At 63.3% G+C, this 25,794-nt stretch overlaps 1 protein-coding gene and 1 non-coding gene across 5 annotated transcripts; both read right to left on the reverse strand.

Annotated features, from left to right (window-relative positions):
* Nucleotides 1-754: 754 nt before the first annotated feature.
* Nucleotides 755-836, reverse strand: TRNAS-UGA (transfer RNA serine (anticodon UGA)). Its single transcript has one exon. It is a non-coding gene; the product is annotated as a tRNA-Ser (tRNA).
* A 1,972-nt stretch (nucleotides 837-2,808) lies between these two features.
* PER1 (period circadian regulator 1) lies at nucleotides 2,809-24,986 on the reverse strand. Of its 4 annotated transcripts, none has more exons than XM_065570235.1 (23): nucleotides 24,912-24,986; nucleotides 15,177-15,509; nucleotides 14,646-14,744; nucleotides 13,949-14,103; nucleotides 13,629-13,750; nucleotides 13,316-13,517; nucleotides 12,866-12,917; nucleotides 11,788-11,930; nucleotides 11,599-11,677; nucleotides 11,250-11,356; nucleotides 10,457-10,610; nucleotides 10,238-10,346; nucleotides 10,011-10,142; nucleotides 9,537-9,645; nucleotides 9,222-9,378; nucleotides 8,768-8,895; nucleotides 8,129-8,314; nucleotides 6,996-7,202; nucleotides 6,374-6,906; nucleotides 5,541-5,706; nucleotides 5,071-5,263; nucleotides 4,544-4,694; nucleotides 2,809-3,309 (listed from the first exon to the last, which is right to left on the reverse strand). In XM_065570235.1, the coding sequence occupies exons 2-23, from the start codon at nucleotides 15,413-15,415 to the stop codon at nucleotides 3,109-3,111; spliced, it is 3,624 nt and encodes a 1,207-aa protein (XP_065426307.1). In that variant the 5' UTR covers nucleotides 15,416-15,509; nucleotides 24,912-24,986; the 3' UTR covers nucleotides 2,809-3,108. The 4 variants fall into 4 exon arrangements, with proteins under 4 accessions (XP_065426307.1, XP_065426306.1, XP_065426305.1 ...); XM_065570234.1 differs by lacking the exon at nucleotides 24,912-24,986 and adding an exon at nucleotides 15,641-20,784; XM_065570233.1 differs by lacking the exon at nucleotides 24,912-24,986 and adding an exon at nucleotides 18,437-20,750.
* Between the last annotated feature and the right edge of the window lie 808 nt (nucleotides 24,987-25,794).

The following is a 25,794-nucleotide window of genomic DNA, read 5'->3' on the forward strand; positions in this document are numbered from 1 at the left end:
CCCAATGCAACAAAGCTAGTGTAACGCCGCTGACTCCGGATTCACACGGGGGTGAGCGAGCGGGGAATCAGCGCCTCTAACTCCACTGGAGTGACTCCGGATTCACACGGGGGTGAGTGAGAAGGAAATAAGGCCCCACTGACGCCAGCGGGGTGACTCCAGATTCACGGGGGGGGGGGGGGGGATCAGCACCCCAGGCTCTGGCAGGGGGCAGGCGGCATGGGGATTAGAAGCCCTCTGGCTCTCTGTGCCCTGTCTCGCTCTGGGTTGGACAACGTCAGTGGCTCGATCAGGGGCTATTTCCAGCCACCGGCTGCAGACCCAGCCTGTCATCTCCGCGGTACCTCTGCCCTGGCCTGTCGGCGGACACATCCCTGCCGGTGTCTGGCTGGGGAGGCCACTCTGCGGGGATCAGGGCTCTGGCACCGGGCTCACGTCCACAGATCGGTCCTGGGGGCAGGATCCCACCGGAGCTGGGGCCACCCCAAGTGGCTGGGTTTTGGCTGGAGAGTCGATGACGGGTTGGGTGGAAGGAGAGCGAGTCCTGAATGCTGACCACCCAGGGCCTGCCTCTCCGAGCGTCGGGGGATCCCTCAGAGGAATTTGGGGGGCATTTCCCATGGCCACAGAATTTGCTTTTCCTGGACCCAGCAGTGCCACCCACCCACAGGCCCCTGCCTGGCATTTCACCCCCGAAAATGCCCCGAGCCAGCGAGATCTCCGGGCGTCGCCTCTCCGAGCAAAAGCAGCCAACCGCCGCGAGCAGGATTTGAACCTACACAGGGACACCACATTGGATTTCAAGTCCAACACCTTAACCACTTGGCCATCACAGCTGAGTGCCTATAACTGTCCTGCGTCTCAGTGGGGTCGTTACCCAGCTGCTGGCGTGAGACCAACTTCAGACAGCAAACTACAAAACCCTACTGCTCTCATACAAGGCTGGGGCAGGGTAACAGCTTGGATTCAAAGCCCCCAGTGGGGCGTTTCTGCCAGAAAACCGGCGCCAGCAGCCAGTGGGGGGGCCCCATGAGGCTTGGTGCAATCGTACAGGGAGTGATACAGCAGAAAATGACCGGGAGGTGCGCCTGTGGGGAGATGCCTCCGGGGATGGGGGCAAGGGAGGCCCTGCCCACCAGTAGCAGGAGGGGAATGTGCCCTGCAGAAAGTAACCAAACACCACTTGATCCTTATTAGGACCCCAGCCTCTCTCAAACTCCCAGTTACTACAACGAGCAGCGGTGACGTGAAAACCGGGCTTCAGCCCTGACAGGAACGATGCCATCAGGGGTTCAGGCTCTTGGCAGACGCAGGCAGCGGTGGTCCCACAGGGGACAGCTCTCCCTTCTCACAGCAATGGGCTCAGGCTCTCAGCAAACTCAGGCAGTGTTGGTCACGAGGGGCAGCCCCCCTTTCTCACAGTGATGGGGTCAAGCGCTCAGCAGCCACAGATAGCGTCCTGGGGGGCAGCTACAGGTTCAGGCTCTTGGCAGACACAGGCAATGGGGGTTACTCTCACTTGGCCCCCGGGGGCCACTACCAGGCTGTTGTTCTTCCTCGCCCTGTTTTGCCCAGGGCCTTTGTAAATAGGATGCACTGTCTCCTGGCCCTAGGCCCCCACCTCCGTACACTGGCCCACCCACACGTCCCTCCACCCCTCCCGCCTCCGCTGGCGTGTCGGCTTGGTGAAGGGGGCTGAAGCGGGGCTGCCTCCGTGCATGACCCATAGGTCAGGCCGGATTTCCCGGCTGAATCTTGCCTACAAGGCCCACGTGATTTCCCCCCCCCCCGCCACTTAATGGTGCTGGAGAATCCACCAGGGCCCCCGGGGAAACAGGGCCAAGGGTTAATTCACCTGGCGGTGAAAAACTCACATGGTATTTCCCAGCTGAATCTCAAGAGTTTGGCCAGATCAACGAGCTCTCCCCCCGCTCCCATCTCAAACTGTCCCTTCCCCTACACGGGCTCCTAGCGTCTTCCCCTTTTAACCACTCACAGGGCTCTTGGGTGAACCCTCGGGCAGCCCACCTGGCAACAGGGCCCCACAAGCTGCCCTGCTCCCATGCCGGGGTTCCCATTCAGACACCCTTTCGGCCGCAGCCTGGCCCAGGGGACGTACCTCAAGGGGGTCACTAACCTCCTGGGCAAGGATGAAAACCAGCCACGTTTGTGGGTACTGCCCCCCCCCCCCGCAGGGCAGGGGGGCATGTGGCTCAGAAACATCAGGGGATCCTGCTTTAAGGGGGGCAGGCGCTGGGCAGCAGGCATGGCTCCCCCACCCCTGCCTGGGGGCAAGCAGGGTGGACCCGGGGGCACACCCTAGGAGGGAGACGGCGCCCAGGCCTGGGCAGACGGGCGTGGGGGAAGGACCAGGGGAACATGGCACCAGGATCAGACCTTTGCCCAAGCAGACAAACCCCAGCTGGAGGATGGGATGCAAGGCTCAGGCCGGCGCCAGCCCAGGCCCGCGGGCACAGGCAGCTGGAGCAGACAGTTCCCACAGTGGCACAAGGAACGTGGACTCAGGAGGGGAGTGGGGGCTAGTGGTTAGAGCCGGGAGCCAGGACCCCTGGGTTCTCTCCCTGGCTCTGGGAGGGGAGTCGGGACTGGCAGTTAGAGCAGGGGGCTGGGAGCCAGGACTCCTGGGTTCTCTCCCCAGGTCTGGGAAGGAGGTGGGGTCTAGTGGTTAGAGCAGAGACTGCAGCCAGGTTGACAAGGTTAGGGAGCCGCATCAGGGGATTGGGGAAGCCCATGGCCCACACCACTCCCTGGGAACAGGGGGGCAGCACACAAAGGAGGCCTCGGATCTTGCTGGGACGTCGCCGCCCACGGGGGACAGCCGTGGCTGCGGTTTATTGTCCCGCCTTTTCGTACAAAAAACACGTTCCAAAAATAAATACTCCGCCCTGCGCAGGGCCAGCCCCGGCCTCCGGGGGGCGCCTGCGGGCAGGGTAGGGTCCGGAGCAGGGCCCGGCTCGGCTCTGCACTCGGCCTGGCTGAGTCCTGGGGCCAGGGCTGGTCTGGCACTTCTGGTCCATCCCGTGCGGTGGCCGGCTCCGAGGGGCAGCCGGCGCTGCCTGGGAGTGTGGGGGGAGGCGGGCCGGGGCCTCAGCCAGCGTTCTCGGTGCCCGCCTCGGGCCGGGCCGGCTGCCCCGCCTCCTCCTCCTCCATGGCCATGTCTGGGCAGGGGGGGGCACTGCTGCCCTCCTCCATGGGCTCCAGCGTGGCGCTCAGCTCCATGGCGTGCGGCTCCGTGTCGTAGAGGGGCGCCAGGTGGGAGGCCGGGTTACTGCCGCAGTCCACGCAGGCCTGGGGGAGAGAGCAGGAAAGGCGGGTCAGTGGACGTGGGGCACCCCTGTGACGTTGCTCTCCATAAGGTTTTATGGAAATATGCTTATGAATGTAACTATAAGGTAACTGGAATATGCTTTCTGCAAAAGGTCTCTTGTAAGGCAGCATAAAAAAAGCTTATGATCTACTGTGTGTGGTCATCCTATGTATCATTCTTGTATCTGAAACTTTAAATATGAAGTTAAGTCTGAGGTCCTATTGTAATTATGCAAAGTGTGGGTTATTAGTGGTGGTTTGGAAGCTTGATGGCGCCCGTTCACTAGAGCAATTGGTTGTAAATGGTCTGTTTACTTGCAAACGTTCCTGGGGGAGTGTGGGCCAGTCTCACAGGACATGTGACCACGTCACCTGATACTGGAATCCATCTTAAACCTAGTGCTTTTCCGTTTAGAAGGAGGGGTGGGGACCCAGAGAGACAAAAGATTCCTGCCTTGGGCCAAAGCTAGAAAAGGGGGTAGAACCGAACAAAGGGGGCTGTCAGTCATGAGAAATCCCCTGCTTTCACCTGAGATGCCTGCTGGAACTAACAAGGGCTGTCCCAGGGGAAAGGACTGGACCCAGACTAGGAAGAAGTCTAGTCTGTGAAAGAAGCTTATTGGAACATCTCCGAGGTTGAGATTTACCTGTATTCGGTTTCTTAATGTATTAGGCTTAGACTTGCGTGCTTTGTTTTATTTTGCTTGGTAACTTACTTTGTTCTGTCTTGGAACCACTTAAAGCTTCATTTTTATACTTAATAAAATCACTTTTGTTTATTAATGAACCCAGAGTAAGTGATTAATACCTGGGGGAGCAAACAGCTGTGCATCTCTCTCTCTCAGTGTTATACAGGGTGGACAGTTTATGAGTTTACCCTGCATAAGCTTTATACAGAGTAAAACGGATTTATTTGGGGTTTGGACCCCATTGGGAGCTGGGTGTCTGGGTGCTGGAAAGAGGTGACCTGCTGAGCAGTTTTTGGTTGAAGTCTGCAGCTTTGGGGGTATGGACCAGACCTGGGTCTGTGTTGTAGCAGGCAGGTCTGTCTGACTCAACAAGGCAGGGTTCTGGAGTCCCAAGCTGGCAGGGAAAATGGGCTCAGAGGTAATTTCAGCACGTCAGGTGACAGTCCCAAAGGGGTCTCTGTGACCGAACCTGTCACAACCCCCCTACCCAGCGCCCAGGGAGCTGGGTGAGTCTGGACCCCCCTCACCGTGACATTGATGGCCTTGGGCAGCAGCCCCTTCTTCACCCAAGGGTGCACCTCGGCCAGCTCCTTCTTCTGCTCCTCCGTGAAGCGCGGCTGCTGCTTCTGCATCTCCCGCAGCTTCTCCCGGTCGGCCTGCAGCACAGCGGCCACGGGGCTGTGGGGCACAAAGCGTCAAGGGGGGCGATCCGGGCCTGCCCCCCACCTGCAGCACTGCCCCCTGCCTGTCACCCTCTCCCGTGACCTGGTCAGCTCCCTGCTCGCTCCAACCCGATCACCTCCCCCTCACCCCAATCGCCAGCCCTGCCTATTCCCCGATCACCTCCCCCCCCCCCCGATCGCCAGCCCCAGTCACCTCCCCCTCACCTTCCCCGATCACCTCCCCCCAATTGCCAGCCCTGTCTCTTCCCCCGACATCTGCTCCCCGATCGCCAGCCCTGCCTCTTTCCCGATCACCTCCCCCCTCGCCAGCCCCTCCTCTGCCCCCCAATCGCCAGCCCTGCCTCTGCCCCCCGATCGCCTCCCCGCCTCACCGGTCGGGCAGTTGGTAGGTCATCATGACCTTCTCGTCAGTGTTGGCCATGAGCAGCCAGAGGGGGTCCTGTAGCACGTATTTGATGAACTGCTCCCCAGCCCCCGCCCCGCCCAGCGGCTGCCCCGCCCGCTCTGGCTCCGACGAGTCGATGCTGCCGAAGTACTTGCTGGTGTGGCTGCTTTTGCTGCTGGCTGTGCGGGAGAGGGGGAGGCAGGAGAGAAGGGAGCAAATCAGCACCAGAGGCAGAAATAGAAACCAGGAGTCCTGGCTCCCAGCCCCCCTGCACTAACCCACGAGCTCCCACTCCCCTCCCAGAACTGGGGAGAGAACCCAGGAGTCCTGGCTCCCAGCCCCCCTGTACTAACCCACGAGCTCCCACTCCCCTCCCAGAGCTGGGGAGAGAACCCAGGAGTCCTGGCTTCGCCCCCACTAAGGCTTTAGCCAATCCACTCCCAACCTGTCACTTACTGGTGCCGCTGGCTGAGGTGCTGCCGCCATTGGAGCCGCTGTGCATGAAGCCGCTGCCCGAGGTGGCCGAGCCGGTCCCGGAGCGTGAGTCCTCCTGCAGCAACAGGTCCAGCAGGTCACTGGAGCTGGACAGGGCGTCGTTGTTGGAGGAGTCCTGACCTTCCGCCTGCCGGAAAGGGGAGATCAGGACTGACCTGGGGGGCTACATACGCACCTCCCCCAACTCTCACCCTCCCCAAAAGACAGGGGTGGGGGCCCTGCCTGAATACACAGCTGGTGAGTGCCAGAGCCGGGGAGAGAACCCAGGAGTCCTGGCTCCCAGCTCCCCTACTCTGACCCACCAGACCCCACTCCCCTCCCAGAGCCGGGGAGAGAACCCAGGAGTCCTGGCTCCCAGCTCCCCTACTCTGACCCACCAGACCCCACTCCCTTTCCCAGAGCTGGGGAGAGAACCCAGGAGTCCTGGCTCCCAGCTCCCCTACTCTGACCCACCAGACCCCACTCCCCTTCCCAGAGCTGGGGAGAGAACCCAGGAGTCCTGGCTCCCAGCTCCCCTACTCTGACCCACCAGACCCCACTCCCTTTCCCAGAGCTGGGCAGAGAACCCAGGAGTCCTGGCTCCCAGCTCCCCTACTCTGACCCACCAGACCCCATTCCCTTTCCCAGAGCTGGGGAGAGAACCCAGGAGTCCTGGCTCCCAGCTCCCCTACTCTGACCCACCAGACCCCACTCCCTTTCCCAGAGCTGGGGAGAGAACCCAGGAGTCCTGGCTCCCAGCCCCCCCACTGTAACCCACCAGCCCCCACTCCCCTTCCCAGCGGGCGGCTCCTTACCAGACAGGTTTCTTTCTGTGGGCCGAGTTCACTGGCCCCAGGCGTCCTGCTGGCCCTGCCACCTCCCAGCCCGGCCTGGCCGCCAGGCACCTCCTGCCGCTCGGCCACCTTGGGGGCCTCCTCCATCTGCAGCAGGTTGAGCTGGAGCGGGGAGCTGCAGCGGGAGTCGAAGGGGGGCGAGTTGGGCTGCTCGGGCGTGGTGGAGCGCGAGGCCTCGGGGGGGGCAGGCTGGCGGGGACCCAAGGGCTCCCCGAAGGGGGCCGGGAAGTATGGCGGGGGCAGGACGTAGTTGGGGAGCATCAGGGCCACCATGGGGGCCACCAGGGGGGCAGGGAAGTGGGGGGCGGGCTCGGCGCAGGGCTGCCTGGGCGGGAATATGGGCAGCACGGTGGGGAAGGGCAGGGAGGCGGCTGAGGGGGGCCAAGGGCCGGGGGGAGGCGGGGAGCCGGTGCTGTCGGACGCCTTGTGCTGCTTGACGCGCTTAGCCTTGGATTTGCCGCGCCGGCCGGCGCCCCGCCGCAGGCCACAGTGCCCTGCCAGGAGAAGACAAGGCTGGGCGTTAGCAAAGGGAGGGACGGGAGCCAGGCACAAGCCCCCCCTCACCCCCGGATGCGGCCCCCACCTGGCTCTGCGCCCGGTCCCTCCTGCCGGCTGCGCCCGGCCGGCACGTCGAAGACGTGGAGACGGCTGAGCTCCTGGAAACGAGTCAGGAAAGCCTGCTCCTCCTGCTGGGTGTGCACGGACAGCACCTCCTTGGTGAGCCCCACACGGCGGTACTGCTCCCGGTCGGGGGGCGCGGGGCCGGGGCCCTCCTCCAGCATCGCCGTGTCTGGGGAGAGACCAAGGGGGGGGGGAGGGTCAGCTGGGGGGTGCCACCACACGGAGCCACGTGCAGGGAGAAACGTTACGCAGTGAGCGAGCAGCAGAGCCAGGAATGGAACCCAGGAGTCCTGGCTCCCAGCCCCTCTCTAAACCACCAGCCCCCACTCCCCTCCCAGAGCCGGGGAGAGACCCAAGGAGTCCTGGCTCCCAGCCCCCACCCTCTAACCACCAGCCCCCACTCCCCTCCCAGAGCCAGGGGAGAGAACCCAGGAGTCCTGCTCCCAGCCCTTCCCCCCCACCATGCCATCAGTGCCCAGGGAGGACCCTGTGCGGGGGCCCCCCGCAGCCAAGGAGCCGTTGCCAAGCAGCCGTGCTTTGTTTGGAGACCGCCCCCCAACCCACCCCCATCCCAGTGGGGGCTTCACCGGCGACTCGGCCGCCATCAAGGAAGGAAACAAGGGAGGGAAAAAAACGTGTCAGCGGGAGGCAAAAAAAGGGGAGGGGGAGGAACGAAAATCCATTCGGGGAGGGCCACGAATCCAGAGGCCGTCCCGGCCCCTCCCGGAGTCACCCGCAGGGGCGTCCTGACGGCAGGCGTGGGGGTAAGGGGGAAAAAGGCAAATTAAATACACACGGAGGGGGGGGGGGAGGAGAAACCCAGCCACCCCCACCCCCACCCCCCGTGATGCCGGCGCGTCACGGAGCCGTGAAAGGAAGTGGTTATGGGGTGCAGGGGGAGCAGAGGCTGCCGGGGAGATAAGGCCCCCTGAATATTACGCTGTTACTGAGACGCGGCGGAGGTGGGGTAGGGGGGGCCACGGCAGGGGGAGACCGGGCGGCTCGGCTCTCTGCCGCGGCCGGGAACGGGGCCGGGGAGCTGGCAGCCCCGGGCCCCTTCCGCCCGCCAGCCCAGCGGTGCTTCCCCTCCCGTACCCGATTCTGGGGCTTTCTTATCTCCCACGTGGACGATGGTACTGCTGAAGCTACACTGACTGGTGAGGGACACCACGCTTTCGGCTTTGCTGGGCAACGCCAGCGGGGCCAGCGGGGGTCCCACCGCCGCGGCGGGCTCCTCCTCCTCCCTCCTGGACCGGCTTGGCAGCATTTCCTCCGCCGCATCTGTTCAAAGAGACAACGAGGGGTTAATGAGGGGAGACGCGGGGGGGCGCGCCGCAGTCCCTGGGGCGGCACGGGGGGGGGGGGGGGGGGGACGACATCTTCCCGGGCCGTTTTCCCATGGGGAAAACATGGCCACGACACCAAACATGCCCCGAATCGTTTCGATTTCAAGGGAGTTTCGGCGTCGGGAGCCGGCAAACTTTAACACACGGACGGGAAGGAAGCATTTCGAGGCGGTTGAAGGGTGGGACGTCGACGGCCGTGAAACGTGTCTCCCGCTGGCCGAATTTCAGCTGTTTTTTCCCTGCTGGGCCGATCTCAGTGCCCCGGGCCGGCATCACGACCCCCCTCCACCAAGCCCCGTCAGCAGCAACAGGGTAATATCCAGAGGGAGAGAGAGGGCGGCAGGTGGACCGGGGAGGGGTGGGGGGAACAGGGCAAGCGGGACGATACCTTTGGCCAAGTCGGACGCCTCCCTGCCTGCCCGTTGTTTGTCGTCGTCCGAGTTGGAGGAGCCGGTGTACGAGGAGGAGCCGCATTTCCGCTTCACCCGGCTGGGGATGTTGCAGCTTTCCAGATACCTAAAAAAGCCACAGGTCCCAGGGTTAGCGGGGACAAGGGATCCTTATATAACCAGCCGCCCTGCCCCAGAGGTGGCCGCATCTCAGCACCAAGCGAGGGGTCCCCGTGTAACCAGCCACCCCGCCCCAGAGGTGGCCGCATCTCAGCGCCGGGCGAGGGGTCCCTGTATAACCAGCCGCCCTGCCCCAGAGGTGGCCGCATCTCAGCGCCAGGCGAAGGGTCCCTGCAACCAGCCACCCCGCTCCAGAGACGGCTGCATTTCAGCGCCAGGTCAACCCCCAGTGTGGGGAACGGCTCTGAGCTGGGGTTCCCGGCCCCTGCTCACCGGATGATCCCGTCCAGGCAGTTGATCTGCTGGTAGGAGTAACTGGAGGGCTCCTTCTGGCCAGACTCCTCAGAAGCGCCCACTTGGCCCGGGCCCTGCTGCGCCTCACACGGGGCCTCCCTGCCCAGCCCGGCGCCATCCTGGGGCGTCTCCAGGCCTGCAACGAGGGGGGGACCCGGTTCAGCTGGAGCTGCCCTCGATCCGCCCCCCCCCCCTGCGTCTCCCCAGCGACTGGGGGTGAGCAAAGAGGGGCTGGCAAACCCACCTCCCCTCCAATCTGCCTCCCCCTGGGCGCGGGGGCCCCAGGGCTCTCACCTGCGCAGGGGGGCTTGGCAGCTGGCGACTTGGCGCGGGACTCGATAAACACCTGCTGGCCCCGGTTCTTCACCATGTGCACGTCCTTACAGAACTGCTGGAAGGTCATCTGGGGACAGGAGGTGGGGTCAGGGCAGCGGGAAGGCCCCCGCCCCCCGCTCTCACCACTGGGGCCCACTCCCCTCCCAAAGCTGGGGAGAGAACCCAGGAGTCCTGGCTTGCAGCCCCTTCCCCCCTCCCCTCCCAGAGCCAGGGAGAGAACCCAGGAGTCCTGGCTCCCAGCTCCCCTGCTCTAACCCACCAGCCCCCACTCCCCTCCCTGAGCCGGGGAGAGAACCCAGGTGTCCGGGCGCCCTGCCCCCTCCCCCCCCAAACCCACCAGCCCCCACTCCCCTCCCAGAGCCGGGGAGAGAACCCAGGAGTCCTGGCTCACAGCCCCTTCCCCCCCTCCCCTCCCAGAGCCGGGGCTCTTACCGGCCTCTGGGCCCTTGTCTCCTCGGCGGGGAGGCCATTGCTGTCGCTGGAGGAGGCCGCGCTCAGGAACTGCTCGTGGGAGGCGTTGCTGGCCATGCTGCAGAGCCCCATGGAGCCGTTGCTGTGCACAGGCTGTGGGGGGGAGGGAAGCAGGGGGGGGGGTTAGCACCCAGAGGGAGGCACCTCGGTGGGAGACGATGTGGGGCTAAGGAGGGAGCATGACCCACCTGAAGGAGCAGCCGATGGATCTGCTCCGAGAGCTCCTGGATGTCGGGCTCCAGCGGCCGCATCTTCAGTGCCTTGGGGGCCGTGAAGACGTCTTCGTTGAGGGGACCCCTGTGCGGCGGGGGAGAGAAGGGTCAGTGCGAGGCCGGGCGGCCCCCGATACCGCGAGGCAGCCGGAGATCCCTGGAGGCGGGCGGGGGGGGGGGGAGGACGGTACTCACGTGCGCACTTTGTGGCGCCCCATGACGAAGGAGACCTTGCGACTCCAGGGGTTGACGAAGCTGGACCAGCTGGTGTCGATGGTGACATACTCGCCATTGCGGGTGCAGAAACGGAGCGGGGAGTGGTCGAAGGGCTGCCCGCCGTGCTGGAGAACTAGGGGTGGGGAATAAGGATCAGTGTCTGAGATACACACACCCCGTTCCCCTCCCAGAGTCGGGGAGAGAACCCAGGAGTCCCAGCTCCCAGCCCCCACTGCTCTAACCCACCAGCCCCCACTCCCCTCCCAGAGCTGGGGAGAGAACCCAGGAGTCCTGGCTCTCAGGCCCTTCTGCCCGCGGCCTCTCTAATGCAGGGAACTGACTAGGTAGGACACGGCCAGATGATGCCAGTCGGTGAAAACTCCCCAAGGCCAGGCTGATCTGTCTGGGGGGTGGGGTGGGAGGGAGGAGAATTGCTTCCTGACCCCAAACCTGGCAATTCTTTGGACCCCAAGGAGAGCTAGCCCCATCACCCAGACAGCTAGGGAGAGGTTTTATGTGCCAGCTAAGGTCACCAGCCCACCCTGCAGCTGAGCTGTGACGTTTCAAAGGAAGGTGGAAAAAAGATCCCTGAACAGATTTTGCCAATTGCACATGGGGAAGAATCTCCCTTCCTGACCCCCGGCAGGCTCCAGGCTGAAGCCCTGAAGCATGAGAGTGGATTAGAGTCAGCGTCCGAATGGGGAGCTGCAAATGACACTCACCCTTTGGTTCTTTCCCCCCGGCACCCTTGGGATTCCCCCCACCCACTCACTTTTTTTGTGGATGGCCAGCATGAGCGGCCTGTCCTCCGGGTGCAGGTAGAAGAGGACGGGCGTGCCAATCAGGTCCTGGGGGAGGTAACCCAGCAGGGGGGCAGCCCTGGGAAAACAGACAGGCACCGTGAGCTGGCATCCCTGGGTGGGTCCCGCTGCCCACCAAGGTCCCGGCTTCGACAGGCCCCACAGCCCAGCTACAGACAAGGCTGACCCAAAGCCACAGGACATTAGGGGGCGGCGCCGGTCCGCTGGAGACCCTCCAAGCCTCGCTGTGCTGCTGGGGGGCAGCCCGGATAGATAGAGGGTGTCTCCCGCTCCCACCCCGGGCTCGGCCAAGCTGCTCACCTCTCGTCCACGTCCTGGAACAAGCAGCTGGGGGTGTGTCTGGTGGTGAAGATCCGTTTATCGGGCGGGATCCGGGGAGCTGGGGGGGAAGAGACACGGGCTGGGGTTAGGGGCACAGGGCCACCTGCTGGCCAGGCAGAGGGAGGAAACTGAGGGGCCCCCCGGCCCTGTTCCCCTGCCCCAGCTCACCTTCGTATCCCGAGTGGATGCGCTCGGCGATGAGCAGGCAGCAGGGCTGGCCCTCGGCGCTGTCTGCGGGGCGCACCTTGGCCAGGTAAGGCGTGAGCCGGAAGGGGAAGTAACACAGCTCCCGCCCACGGGCATGGCCTCCACTGAGAAACAAACGCCTGCAATAAGACCAGAGGCCAGAGGAGACCGGGACCAACCAGCAACGACAACCGCCAGACCCCTCTGCCCCAGCCCCCCGGCACTGCTGCCCGCTGCCCGTCCCAGCCCCCAATTCCTTCTCCTGGGTCCAGCTGGGAACACAGCACGTGGGGTCCCCTTCCCCGTCCCAGATCCCCTAGGCACTGCTGGGAACACAGGGACCCCGTCCCCGCCCCAGATCCCCTCCTCCTGGGTCCAGCTGGGATCACAGCACATGTGGTCCTCTTCCCCGTCCCAGATCCCCTAGGCACTGCTGGGAACACGGGGACCCCTTCCCCGTCCCACATCCCCATGGCACTGCTGGGAACACGGGGTGTGGGGTCCCTTTCCCTGCCCCAGATTCCCCCCCCCTCAGGCACGGCTAGCAACACAGGTTGTGGGGTCCCCTTCTCAGCCCCCAATTCTCCCCCTCCCCAGGCACAGCTGGGAACATGGGACCTCTTCCCAGCCCCCTGCCCGGGAGCTGCTGGGAACATGGGGTCCCCTTCCCTCCAGATCCCCCAGCCCCCCAGCTTCCAGGGAGCTGCTGTGAACACGGGGTGCCCTGCCCACGCCAAAGGGAGCGAGTGGGAAGAGGGGACGCAGACAGGGTGAGCCTGGCTTCCCCAAACAGAGGGGATCTGGGGCTCGCTGAAATATTCCTCCCCGTTCGAGGATTTCCCGTCTCACAGCCTGGCCCGGAGGGAGCGAGAAGGCGGCAGTGGAGAGGCTGGGATGTGGGACACAAGGCCGTGGGGCTCGGCACGGCAGAGGGAAGCTGGCTGGGGTTTGCAGCATGGGATCTGAACGCCGGGCACAGTCCAGTCCCTAAGGGTCCCCCAGCGCTGCACCCCCTCACCCCGTCCGAGACGACACCCCGCCTGCCGCAGGTGGAACTCACCTGATCCGGCAGAAGACCGATTTCTCTTGGGTGTAGTCCACAGCGGCAGCAGCTGGGGACAAGGCCAAGGGGTAGGGGGTTAGTGGGGGCTGGGAAGGCTCTGTGCCCCTTCCAGAGCTGGGGAGAGAACCCAGGAGTCCTGGCTCCCAGCCCCCCCTGCTCTAACCCACCAGCCCCCACTCCCCTCCCAGAGCCAGGGAGAGAACCCAGGAGTCCTGGCTCCCAGCCCCCCGTGCTCTGACCACTAGACCCCACTCCCCTCCCAGAACTGGGGAGAGAACCCAGGAGTCCTGGCTCCCAGCACCCCCCACTCTAACCCACCAGCCCCCACTGACCTCCCAGAGCCAGGGAGAGAACCCAGGAGTCCTGGCTCCCAGCCTCCCCTGCTCTAACCACTAGATCCCAGATGAGAAGACCCTGGCCTCAGAGCCCCCTCTCCCAGGCACTCACTGGCCGAGGTGCAGGCGCTCCAGGAGGGCAGGTGGAAGGGGGTGGTGGAGCCGTAGAAGATGCTGACGTCCTGGGGGGCCAGGAACTCGGCAAAGGTGGTCCCCTTGAAGACGTCCCTCTTGCAGTGCAGGACGAAGGCCGCCTGGTCCGAGATGTAAAGGATCTTGCCCGTGACAAAGGAGACGGCCACGGCGAACGTGTCCTGCGGGGACAGGGGGCAGTTGGGAGGCAGGCAGGGCACCAGGGGAGAGGAACAGGGCTTGCAGCGCCGGGAGGTATCCCGGGAGCCAGGCGGGGGGGTGGCGGCACTCACAGGGTTCTTGAGGGTGTACTCGGAGGTCATGCCCTCCAGCTCGGCGATGGTGTAACTGGCCACATCCAGATGGCAGGGCTGGTTCTCGTCAATGGTCCACTGCTGGTAGTAGTCGTGGCTGGCTGCGGGGGGGGGAGGAGAGCCCGTCAGCCCTGGGAGCATGGGCTCCCCCTGCCCACCACAGGCCGGCCACAGCCCAGCCGGCCCTGCCCGGCAACCTCCGCGGTACCAGAGACAGCGGGCGGCTGGGTCCCTTGGATCCCGCCCCGGGGGCCCTCGCCGGGGCACCACGCCCCCCCAGCCAGCCCAGCGCCCCCTACCTTGGACCTGTTTGACGCAGGACAGCGCGTACTGCAAGGTGGCCAAGGTGCCCGACTGGCCCTTGCCGCGTTTCTCCGAGGGCAGCCGGATCTTCATCTCCTTCAGCGCCTTCATCAGCTCCTTCTGGGTCTTCACCCGCGCAGACTGCTCGCTGCTACGGGGGGGGGAAGGGGGGGGCGGTGAGCCACCAGGCTACAGGCCCGAGCTCCCCACCACCAGCCCAACACCCCCCCTGCTGGGGGGCAGCCCCACACCGCCCAGTTGCAGGGAGGGGGAAGGAGTTGCCCAAGGTCACATTGCGAGTCAGTGGCAGACCAGGAAGAGAACCCAGGAGTCCTGGCTCCGAACCCCACCTGCTCTAAGCACTGCACCACACTCCCCTCCCCGAGGCAGGGAAAGAACCCAGAAATCCTGGCTCCCAGCCCCCCTGCTCTAACCCACTGCACCCCACTCCCGTCCCCGAGGCAGGGAAAGAACCCAGGAGTCCTGGCTCCCAGCCCCCCCTGCTCTAACCACCAGCCCCCACTCCCCTCTCACTGGTAATTCTGCACAGTCTGGCTTCTCCAGAGGGGAGAGGAGCCGATGAGCGTCAGCCACAGTGCAGAACATAGTGTGTATGGGGGGGCTGGGGAGGATCTCCCCTAGGGCCATGTGCCCCCCCCTCGTCCAGGGCCCCCACCCCTTATGCTCGCCTACCTGCAGCCGCTGGTGGAGGGGTTGTCCTGCTCGGAGCTGGTGCTCAGAAGGCTGTAGGCGATGGAGCTGCTAGGGGGAGACGGGCTCTGGGAGTTGGTGCTGCGGGGGAGAGAGATGGGGGCTGGTCAGAACCGTGGCCCCGCTGCCCGCCAGGCGCTGCTGCTGCCCGGCTGGAACGGCACGAGGGGCAGGGAATGTGGGGCACCCCGAGGCAGACCCAGAGGGGCCGCCCAGCCCTTCTGGGGGGGGGGGGGGGGAAGAGATCAGAGCGAGCGTCCCAGGCCCCCATGGGCAGCCCCCACCCCCAAAATGCCAGGCACTAATGGGCAGAGGGGCCCCTCCCCTCATTCCGAGGCTGGGGGTGCATAGACCACACCCCTCACCGTGGCATCCCAGAGCCTAGGTCACCCTGACCTGCCTTCTAAACACCCCACCGTCCCCACGCCCCTCCACGCCCCCGGACGCCGGGGTCCGCCAGCCGGCCCGGCACCCCTCCATGCCCCCGGACGCCAGGGTCCGCGCACCCCCTACCTCTTGCTGCTCTCTGTGGTCTCGAGCAGGGCTGAGTCCTTGCCGTTCCCGCTGCTGCTGCGGTCGCTGCGCAGGGAGTCCCGCCCGCGCGACTCGGTGCCGCTGGAGCCGTTGCTGTTGGCGTCCATGTCGTCGGTGGCCCGGCCCTGGGCCCGGGTCCGCCGGGGGGCTCCGGAGCCGGCCCCGCCCACACTTGCCCCCTCGAAGGGCGTCTGGCCTGGCTCGCAGCCGGTGCTCATGATCGGGGAGGAGCCGGGGACATCACCCAGCCTGCGCGGAGGTGCAGGGTTCGGGGCTAGAGACAGATCCAGTCAGAGACGTCGTAGGCTGTACCTATGAGAGCGGAGAGAGCTGCGGTTAGAGGCACCGGGCCCCCACCGACTCCTAGGTCCAGCCTGCCCCAAGGGGCTGCAGGGGGACCCCCCTCCCTGGCTCCTGGGGGGTCGATTGGCTCCGACACAGACCTTCCATCCGCCAGCCAAGCAGCCCCCGTCGGCCTAGGTCCAGCACACTGCAGGGAGCTGGGACATGCACGGAGCAGGGCCAGGGGACAACGCCCAGGGAGATGGAGGGCACGTCCCAGGCCAGCTGTGCCCTCGCCGGCTGTCCGCACTGGGCCAGGGTTTCGGCTGGCTCTTACCACGCAATTCACTCCCCATCCCCCGAGCCCAGCCAGCCCTGGAATACACCCCACCCCACGTGGTGGTGGGTGAAAGGAGCTCTCCATCAGACCCCGTGGCTTATTACTCTTCAAAAATACACTGCTAAGGGACAAACGCTGCCCAGAGCCGGGGAGAGAACCCAGGTGTCCTGCCTCCCATCCCGCCCTGCTCTCACCACTAGCCCCGGGAAAGAACAGAGAGTCCTGTCTCCGACCCCCACACCTCCCCCACTCTAACCACCAGCCCCCACTCCCCTCCCAGAGCCAGGGAGAGAACCCAGGCGTCCTGGCTCATAGTCCACGCCTCCTCTCCACTGCATCAATTCCGACCGCCAGGCCCAAGCCCCTGGCCATCAGTCGGGCAGGACCCTGGGACACAGCCCGGAGGTGCGGGCCCCGAGCCCCACCCCAGATGTCAGCCCCTTTCTCCCGAGCCCGCTGGAGCCGGGCACATGGGGCCCACAGCAGTGCAGTGAGCTCTCAGCCCAGTGAGCCGCTGTGGGTCTATTTCAAGCACCAAAGCCGGCCTATTCTTAGCGCAGCTGTTTGCTCTCAGCCTCTTATTGGGCCTCTTTTCGCTCGGCCGGTAAGTTCTCGCCACCCGGCTATATTTAGCAGCCCGTCCGAGAGACAGGGAGCTAAGCTGGTCTGGGCCGGAGCCAAAGGTTTTGTAAACAGAGAGTCGGCAAAGACGCCGCGGAATGAACCGGATTCGCCGATTTCGAGGCCGCGAGATCCGCCCGGACCCCACGGCCGTGCCTATAAAGAATCGCCCATTTCAAATGGCCTCCTCTGCTTTAGCTACCAGCCGGGACCTGAGCACCACGCTCCATGTTCCCCCGGCAACAAGAGGCAGCGATGGGGGAAGTCAACAAGCGGTTACCAGAGAAACTGGGAATTTGGTGCTCGGGTCCTGACAGATACGTACAACAATAAATGGATTTTAATTTTTTTTTAAATGCTTCTTTAGACAGACAGACATTGGGGATAGATGGGCGGATGAATGGATGGATACTTTTACTGCTGGATACCCAGATCTTTTGGGTGTGGAAAGCAAGAGACCTGATCCCACAGTTAATGGAACCGAACGAAAGGTGCGGACCACCTCAACTCCTGGACCAGGATGAGCAGTGTGGGTGCTCAGCTGTTTTGGGAAGGGGAGCCTTTATATTTAAGGGGTGTCAACACAGATTTGAGGAGCTTCACTTTACGAACCCAGCTTTGGACATTTTGGCCCAAAACGTTACACCGATTGGGGATCATTCGGTTTACCAAGCGCTTGCCTACACCCCAACTGGCATGGAAGGAGCCAGGGGGGTGAGTGACACGAAGATGTTTAAAAATAAATAATAATCGCACCTTGATTCACTAGCCCCGCATCAATAATAAGAGAAAATTAAAGCTCAGAGTTGGCCCTGGAAAAAAAAACCTACCTTTTCTAAAAACAACACTAAACCTAACACGTGCCAAGATCTCTCTCTCTCTCACACACACACACACACACACACACATACACACACAGGCAACAGCTGCAAACACACACAGCAGCAGGAGAAAAACACAACAGCTACGTGCACACACACACTTATTTAGCAGGGAAAGGCGTTCCTAAGTAAGCGAGCCTTGACCTGGTTGCGTCTGCAACCCAGATACAACCGCCCGGAAGGAGCTGTGTCTGTCTACGCCAGAACCTTGCACCAATTTAATTTAAGGGGAGGGATTTTTTAACCGATTGACACTGGTGCAAAGGGCTGCACGGACACTTTTCCGGTCTTCGCTGGGCTTATCAGTAGCTTCTTGAAACCAAAGATCAGCCAAGTCCCCAAACCAGCCCCCGCCCCGGGGTTTGCACCAGCTGGATTCAATTGGTTTAAAACCGGATTTAAGTGAAACCAGCGGCAATGCTAAAAACAAACCCAGAGGGGCCAGGGGGAGGGAAATGACTGGTGTCTCCCAGCGAAGAGAAAGTAAATTTCAGCTCCTGCCTGTCTGATAAGCTCAGGAAAGAAGGAGTCAAAAACACAGACTGACTCGATTTTTGGAGACCCATCTCCAAAACAAATCAAGTCACCCACGACCCCGCCGCCCCATCCCAAGACGGTTATTTCAATCTCCCCCCCCCCCGCCAAGTTACAACTCTCGCATCCTTTTCCCCCCGGTGTTTATGACACATTTGCTACAAGCGCACCGGACAAACCAGCCGCCCGTCTCGCCAAAGCAGGCGCACGCATCTCCCGCGCTGGCTTCCCACCCCCTGCCCTGGTGGCGTTGCAAAACCTCGCCCTACAAAAGAAGAATATAGCTTTCCAGGGCTAATTAGCATGGCAGTGACAAAGACCAAGGGCAGGGAAACCGTCGGCTGACACGCCCTGCCTTGGCAAAGCGGGACAGTTGGAATTGCACAGAGAACATTTTGTGCTGGCAGGACGGATCCCTGTGTGTCAGCACCAGCTGAGCTCTGGGGCGGAGCCCACAGCCCTAGATCCGAAAGGCTGTGCAGGGGGAGGGAAGGCGGCGAGAACAGGGGAGCGCCCACAGCCGTCAAGGGGGGCAAACGCACTGAAAGCTGGGGAGTCAAATCAACGACTTTCACACTCACAGTGACAGCGGCACTGCACGTCTCTGGGGTTCTGCCTCTCTTCGGTGCTGCAAACCCCGCCACGGCCGGCCGGCTTCTCTTGGCTGCCCAGGGCTCCAGGTGCATCCTCTGCAGCCGGGCGCCCCCCAAATGCCACCCGCGCCCAGTGGCTCCGGCAGAGCCGCTGCCCCCAATTGTGTAACGCCCGGCGGCCTCGCCATTGGCCGACCGCCGGGTGATGTCAGCGCCGTGTTACACAGTCCCGCACGTGGACCGTAGTGCTGCCACCCCAGGTTCCGGGGCGGCTCTCATTGGCCGAGCGGGCCGACCAATGGGAACCAGGTCTGCCTGCATAATCAACCAGCAAAAGCATCAACAAACCTCATGCCAGCTGCTGGCAGGGCACCAAAAAAAAAAAAAAAAATCCGATCAGGGGAAAACAGAGCCAAGCAGGACGTGCCAGGATTTTTGTTGTAAGGCCCTACAGGGCTGGTAACGAGGCAGATTTGGGAGGTTTCCCAGCCCAGGAGAATTTGAGATTTCCCACATTTTCCCATGTGAGAAATTTGGAAAATTTTTACAAACCGGGGGGCTGAGCGGGGAGACCTACAATTTCATCCAAAAATTTCATCCGGATCCTTTCTAACCGTGTCACCCAATTTCCTTACCTTGGATCCACCACCCAGACCTTGGGGGGAAAAAAACCCATTCCAGAGATGCCCGATCGAATGGCTCACGGTCAGCAGCTCATAATAAGGAAGGGGACCTGGTGGGGCAGGACCCAACTAGTTGGGGGTTTGTACAGCTCCAAACGCATCTGGGGTAGTCAACAGGTGGATGGCAGGCCAAATCCAGACCGCCAGGACCAAAGAGTCACAGATGGCCCCAGGAAGGTGGGAAAGACATTAAGTAGTAAGCAGCGGGCAGGAATGCCGGCATTGGTAAATATTATTTTCTTTGGCAGATAAGAGATCCACGAACAAGAGGTGCAGGGAACACACTGCCTGAGCACGGAGGCACAGAGGGGGTGAAAATATTGACTCTGGCCCACGCCGGCTGATAAGGCAGCCGCGATCGCGTCCCCTCCAACGCAGCTTGCTGATAAATATTTGCGTTGTTGGCAAAGACGAGGAAAGAGGAGCACTCAGTGGGCGCCCCAGAGCAAACCCTCTACTCCCGACACCCCGACGACAGCCCAGCGTCTGCAAAGCCAAGCCCCGCCAGGGCCAGAAACGGAGAGGATCTCAGCCCAGCGAGCCGCGTTTGGCCCGAGCACTTGTATGGTCCCCACAGTACACGAGCGCCGCTCGGGCTTTCAGGCATTTATCCTGGCAACCCCCGGGGGAGGCAGGGCGGGGCGATCACCCCCATTTTATAACTGGGGAAACTGAGGCATGGACTGGTGGCACAGATCTGAGACCCCCCTGGGCAGGCTCTTGTTGCAGCCTCCCTGGACCCCGATCTCGCCACGTCCTGTTCTCTAACTGCATGCACTGCGGGGCAGGGGCTGGCTTCCCCAAGACACACTAGAATCACAGAATATCAGGGTTGGAGGGGACCTCAGGGGAAGGGACCTCAGGAGGTATTTAGTCCAAACCCTTGCTCAAAACAGGACCAATCCCCAGACAGATGTTTACCCCAGTTCCCTAAATGGCCCCCTCAAGGATTGAACTCACAACCCTGGGTTTAGCAGGCCAATGCTCAAACCACTGAGCTATCCCTACCCCCTGCAAACCTGAGCTGGGGGGGGGGGGGGGGGGGGGGGCACTGTTCTGATACCATCTCCTGCCTCAGTTTCCCATTGCACCATGGAAAAGGAGCGCAGCCACCCTGTTTCCCTTGCAGACGGCTCTAAGGCCAAAGGCCTGGCGCTCCCGGGAGCCCATTTTGCTACCGATGGGAGGCCCGGGTCCCCCACCTCAGTCCTCAGCATGAAAACCGGAGCCCTGCTGGATTCACACCCGCGCTCCCCTCCACTCAGCCGCCGCGAGAGGCGCCCGCAGGTCGGGAGAGGACACCATCTAGCCCCCTCTTCTCCCCGCCAAGCTGCTCAGCGAGCCCCCCTCTCCGCCGGCTACATTGTTTCCCACCGCCTGGAGAGGCCCCACTCATCTGCAGGGCCATTCTCCCGCCACCCCCGCCGGCCCTTTGATGCAGGGCTCTGGAGAGCGGCGGGCCCCCTGACCCAGCCCACTCAGCAGAAGCGCAGTGTTCCTGCTGGGGGTTAATTACACAGGGGGGGCGAGGGGATGACAGAGCCGGAAGGGAATGAATGCTCTGAGCAGTTCACTGCTTCCCTCACAGAGCTGGGGAGAGAACCCAGGCGTCCTGGCTCCCAGCCCACCCTGCTCTAAGCACCAGCCCCCACCCCCTTCCCAGAGCCAGGGAGAGAACCCAGGAGTCCTGGCTCCCTGCCCCCACCTGCTCTAACCACCAGCCCCCACTCCCCTCCCAAAGCCAAAGAGAGAACCCAGGAGTCCTGGCTCCAATGCATCTCCTGCACCTGGTCAGCTGTAACCGGAGCCCCCCTGAGCCAGATTCCTGATATAACCAGGTCACCCGCTCCGGCCTGCGGTGACTCCATTCACAGGGGCCCTTATGTAATTTTTCCCAGCCAGGTACCCGCCTGGCAGCTCCTTACACAACACGCCAGCCCCCCGGGGGGCTTTCCAGGAGCCGCGGCGGCGTCACCAGAGCAATGCACCCGCCATTGGCCTGTCCCAGGGGGGTGGAGGATGTGGGGCAGGCATAAAAGCGCCCAAGCTCTGCCCAGTCGCCCGCCCCAGGCCAAGTTTGCCGTGTGGAAATAAACCAAGGCAGAGCGCCGGGAACACTGCGTTCTCTCGGCTTAACCACAGGCTGGTCGGAGCCAGCGACTCCCTCCCCTGCTCTCACATGCTAATTTATTCCTTGGCTGCTCCCAGAACTGGGGAGAGAACTCAGGAGTCCTGGCTCCCAGCCCCCCCTGCTCTAACCCCTAGCCCCTGCTCCCCTCCCAGAATCAGGGATCCCCCACTTCCAGTAGACAGACATGCGCTAGCTCGCTGAAAACAGCAGTGGAAGGGGGGGGGGGGCAAGAGTATGTCTGGATGTGTTTCTTGCCCATCCGTTGTATACGGCTGGTCTTAGCATGCTCCAAGCCGCAGTGCAGACGTGCCCCAGGCATCACCCCTTCTTTCCCTCCCACCCTCCCCCAAAACCCACTCCGGCACCAGCCCTGCCGTCGGGCCTCAAACCGACAGCAGCCCAAAGAACCAGGACTCATCTCCGGGGGACGAGCTGTGGGTATGTCGGTGGGACCGCAGGGGGGAGGGATAGCTCAGTGGTTTGAGCATTGGCCTGCTAAACCCAGGGTTGTGAGTTCAATCCTTGAGGGGGCCACTTGGGAATCTAGGGCAAAATCAGTACTTGGTCCTGCTAGTGAAAGCAGGGGGCTGGACTTGATGACCTTTCAAGGTCCCTTCCAGTTCTAGGAGATGGGATATCTCCATTATTAAAAAAAAGAAAAAAAAAAAATTAACGGACAGCAGTGGAGCTGGAAGCAGTCCAAGGAGCCCTGCACGTGGCAAAACACAGCACAGGCACCCCGCCCCCCGCCCCGCTCACACACCCATGTGTGCCAACAAATACCGAGCGCTCCAATAACCTCTGCCCTACTGTATGTTTTATTATGGCAATCTCACGGGCTGACACATGCCAGGGCTAGGGCAGGCTTGCAACATTTACAGTAACCCCGGCACGCTGGCTCTTTCCAAAACAACCCGTGACGCACAGAAAGCTCGCCAGCGTGCTTTTAGCCGGCCCGGCGCGAACGGTCCTCCATTTCCCGGCACACGCAGGAGATTCGGCGTCCCCAAACACGGGGCAGAATTTTGCTGGCTTCGTGCAAACTGGGGGGCTAGCACCACACGATGGGGCTCTCTCCTGGTCATCCCGAGCCGGACAAAAGCAGGAATTTAGGAGGCGCCTGTTTTAGGAACGGAACCGATGGCGTTTAAGTCGGGCCTGGCGAGCGGTAAGGCTCCCAGGAAGAACCCTTGATCCTCTTGACGGCCCAGGGCATGGATGTTCTCAGCCGTAATCCGTATGCCAGCAGCCCATCATCGGCTAAGTGGCTTTTTTAGCCATCCGTCCCCCGCCCGGTGTGTACTATTCCCCCCGCCACACAAAGGTCAGAGGGAACTGGAAAATCCAGGGCTCCCGGCTGGCAGACGGGGCTCCTCCTCTTTGGGCCCAGGAGGGATCGGGACGGAGACTCTTTTCAGTACCAAGCTCGGAGATTTCCCAAAAAGAGAGGGGGTATTTACCAGGCCCAGTAACTGGCAAGGAGCACAGCCATGGCAAGGAACGCGAGCCCGGCTCCTCCGGGTCCCCAGGGAGCCTAGTTACCCCGAAAGGCTGCAAGCCAGGACTCCTGGGTTCTCTCGCCAGCTCTAGGACAGGAGTGGGGGCTAGTGGTTAGAGCTGGGGGGCTGGGAGCCAGGACTCCTGGGTTCTCTCCCCAGCTCTAGGACAGGAGTGGGGGCTAGTGGTTAGAGCTGGGGGGCTGGGAGCCAGGACTCCTGGGTTCTCTCCCCAGCTCTAGGATGGGAGTGGGGGCTAGTGTTAGAGCTGGAGGGATGGGAGCCCAGACTCCTGGGTTCTCTCCCCAGCTCTAGGATGGGAGTGGGGGCTAGTGTTAGAGCACAGGGGCTGGGAACCAGGACTCTTGGGTTTTATCCCTGGCTCTGGAAGGGGAGTGGGGTCTAGTGGGTTACAACGGGGGGAGGGGAAGAGCCAGGACTCCTGGGGCCCCGGCTCAGCTTTGCCATTGTGCGCTCCTGCGTCACTACCCTTGACGCGCACACACACACACACACACAAAGAGAACAGCTCACGCACAGAGCAAGGCTGCAGCAGCAGGACCGGGGAAAGGCACAAAGAGTTCACGGCCCAAACGCGCCGGGAGCCTCCCCGACATGTCGCTCTCCCGGGGCTCTGGGCCCGCCAGCCGAGGGGGCGGCGGGGGGAATAACACAATGACTCAGTCGCCGCCGAGGCGAACCTGCCCCTTTCAAAGCCCGGATTACATAAACCACTCGCGGCGATTATGAAAGGGGCCCACACACACTTGTCAGCCCCAGCCACGGGGCCCAGCCAGCTCCCTGGCTCATCTGCAGGGGGGTTCTCTCCTGTTCCCCCCGCATTGCGCGGCTAGCCAGGTGTGGGCTGCTGAGATGCAGCTAGCTCTAGGATGGGGCACTGGAGTGTAGCACCACCGTCACACCCCCTATAGGAGCGGAAGTGTGGGGGGGACCCAGGGACCCGCCCGCTGCTCAGACCCCACAAGCCCTGTCTGGGAGCCCCCCAGGGCACTGTCAGTTCCCAATGCACCCCCATCAGCCCATCCCCCAGGCACAACTCCTAGCAACTTAGCATGCCCCCGGCCCCCCGCACAGAGCCTCCTGCTCCTAGTGACCCCCCACCTGCCCCCCCATCTGTCATGTCAGTAAAATTCAGGGGAGGGGGTGCAAAGCTGAGTCAGGGGAGGGGTTAATGGGCTGGTCCCATGCCGGAGGGGAAGTGCCCCCTGCAGCACCTCCTCCCACAGACCCCCAACTCTATCCCCCACAGATGCCCTATGGGACCCTTGCCTCCATAAACCCAGGACCCCAAATCCCCATGGACTCCCCCCATCCCCTACATAACCCCCAGGCCAACCCCTCCCCATCCTACAAACACCCTCAAACCCCTTCCCCTCCCCATGGATGCCCCCCAATAGATATCCCAGACTCTCTGCACTAAGGGACCCCTCCGGGCTAACTCTGCCCCCCACAATAAAGGATCTTTCCAGCCACCCCTCAGCCCTATGAAATCCCCCAAACCCCTTAGCTCCTCCCCTTATGGACCCCCTCATAGCCCCTCTGCACCCCTATGCTCCCCAGCCTGTCTACCCTATGGGACCCCCAACTCTCAAATCCTAGCCTCTCACACAGCCCCTCTACTCCCTCACCCTAGGGACCCCCAGCCTCTCTGCCCTATAGATGGCCCCACAGCCTCTCTGCCCTACAGGACTACCAAAGCCCCCCCCCCCCCACAGCACCTCTCTGTCCTATGGGACCCCACAGCCCCCCGACAGCCTCTCTGCCCCACAGGACCCACAACTCCCAGCTTCTCACGCAGCCCCTCTACTCCCTCACCCTAGGGACCCACAGCCCCTCTGCCCTACAGGACCCCCCACAGCCCCTCTGCCCTACAGGACCCCCCACAGCCCCCCATAGCCCCTCTGCCCTACAGGATCCCCACAGCCCCCCATAGCCCTTCTGCCCTACAGGATCCCCACAGCCCCCCATAGCCCTTCTGCCCTACAGGATCCCCCTCTGCCCTACATAATCCCCACAGCCCCTCTGCCCTACGGGAGCCCCACTGCCCCTCATAGCCCCTCTGCCCTACGGGAGCCCCACAGCCCCGCCCTTCCGGACCCCCAGCCCCACGGCTCCCCACACGCCCCACTCACCGCGGCGCCGCTCCCCGTCTGCCCCTTTGGCTGCGCAGCCCCATGCCCAGCCCCGCCCCTCGCCCCTCGCCTCCATTGGCCGCCGCCGGCCCCGCCCCTCTCGCCGCCCATTGGCCGCCCAGGCGCTCGGTGGCTCCCATTGGCCGGCCGGGCCCCGGGCATGCAGGCGGCCGCGTGAGGCCGCGCGGCCTCGCCCCCGAGGGGCGTGTCCCGGCCGGGCATGCAGGGCCGCGCGTGACCCGGCCCCGCCCCCCGCCGCAGCCCATTGGCCCTCGCCACGAACGGCCCCGCCCCGCCGGCCGCCCATTGGTCGGCGCCTCGCCGCAGCGGCAGCTGGGGGGACACGTGCGGGCCCGGCGCACGGGGCAAGTGGCGGGGCTAGTGAGGGGGCGGGGAGCCCGGACGCCTGGGTTCCATCCCTGCCTCTGGGAGGGAAGGAGGTGGTCTGGGACCGAGGAGAGCAGGCGAAGCCTACACTGCCCCCAGGAGCCCCATTTCCCAGCCTGACTCTGTACCCACCTGGTGGGGAAACTGAGGCCGAGGCACAGGCAGGGGGACGCCCACAGCTACAGCGTGTCACTGGCAGAGCTCGTGGGCCTTCCTTCTACCACTAGCTTCCCTTGCTTTAACCCACCAGACCGCATTGCCCTCCCAGAGCTGGGGAGAGAACCCAGGATTCCGGGCTCCCAGCCCCCCTGCTCTAACCCACCAGCTCCCACTCCCCTCCCAGAGCCAGGGAGAGAACCCAGGAGTCGTGGCTCCCAGCCCCCCTGCTCTAACCCACCAGCCCCCACTCCCCTCCCAGAGCCAGGGAGAGAACCCAGGAGTCCTGGCTCCCAGCCCCCCTGCTCTAACCCACCAGCCCCCACTCCCCTCCCAGAGC

This window comes from Chrysemys picta, chromosome 16 (genome assembly GCF_011386835.1).
Source record: "Chrysemys picta bellii isolate R12L10 chromosome 16, ASM1138683v2, whole genome shotgun sequence".
Taxonomy (NCBI): domain Eukaryota; kingdom Metazoa; phylum Chordata; order Testudines; family Emydidae; genus Chrysemys; species Chrysemys picta.

Coding starts and splice junctions, on each gene's coding strand:
- PER1 (XM_065570235.1), bottom strand. CDS start 15,415: ATGAGCACCGGCTGCGAGCCAGGCCAGACGCCCTTCGAGGGGGCAAGT. Junction 12,918..13,315: donor GAGCGCCTGCACCTCGGCCA/GTGAGTGCCTGG, acceptor CCTTGTCCCCAG/CTGCTGCCGCTGTGGACTAC. Junction 5,264..5,540: donor CACCTCAGCCAGCGGCACCA/GTAAGTGACAGG, acceptor TCTCCCGCACAG/CCAGCAGCAAAAGCAGCCAC.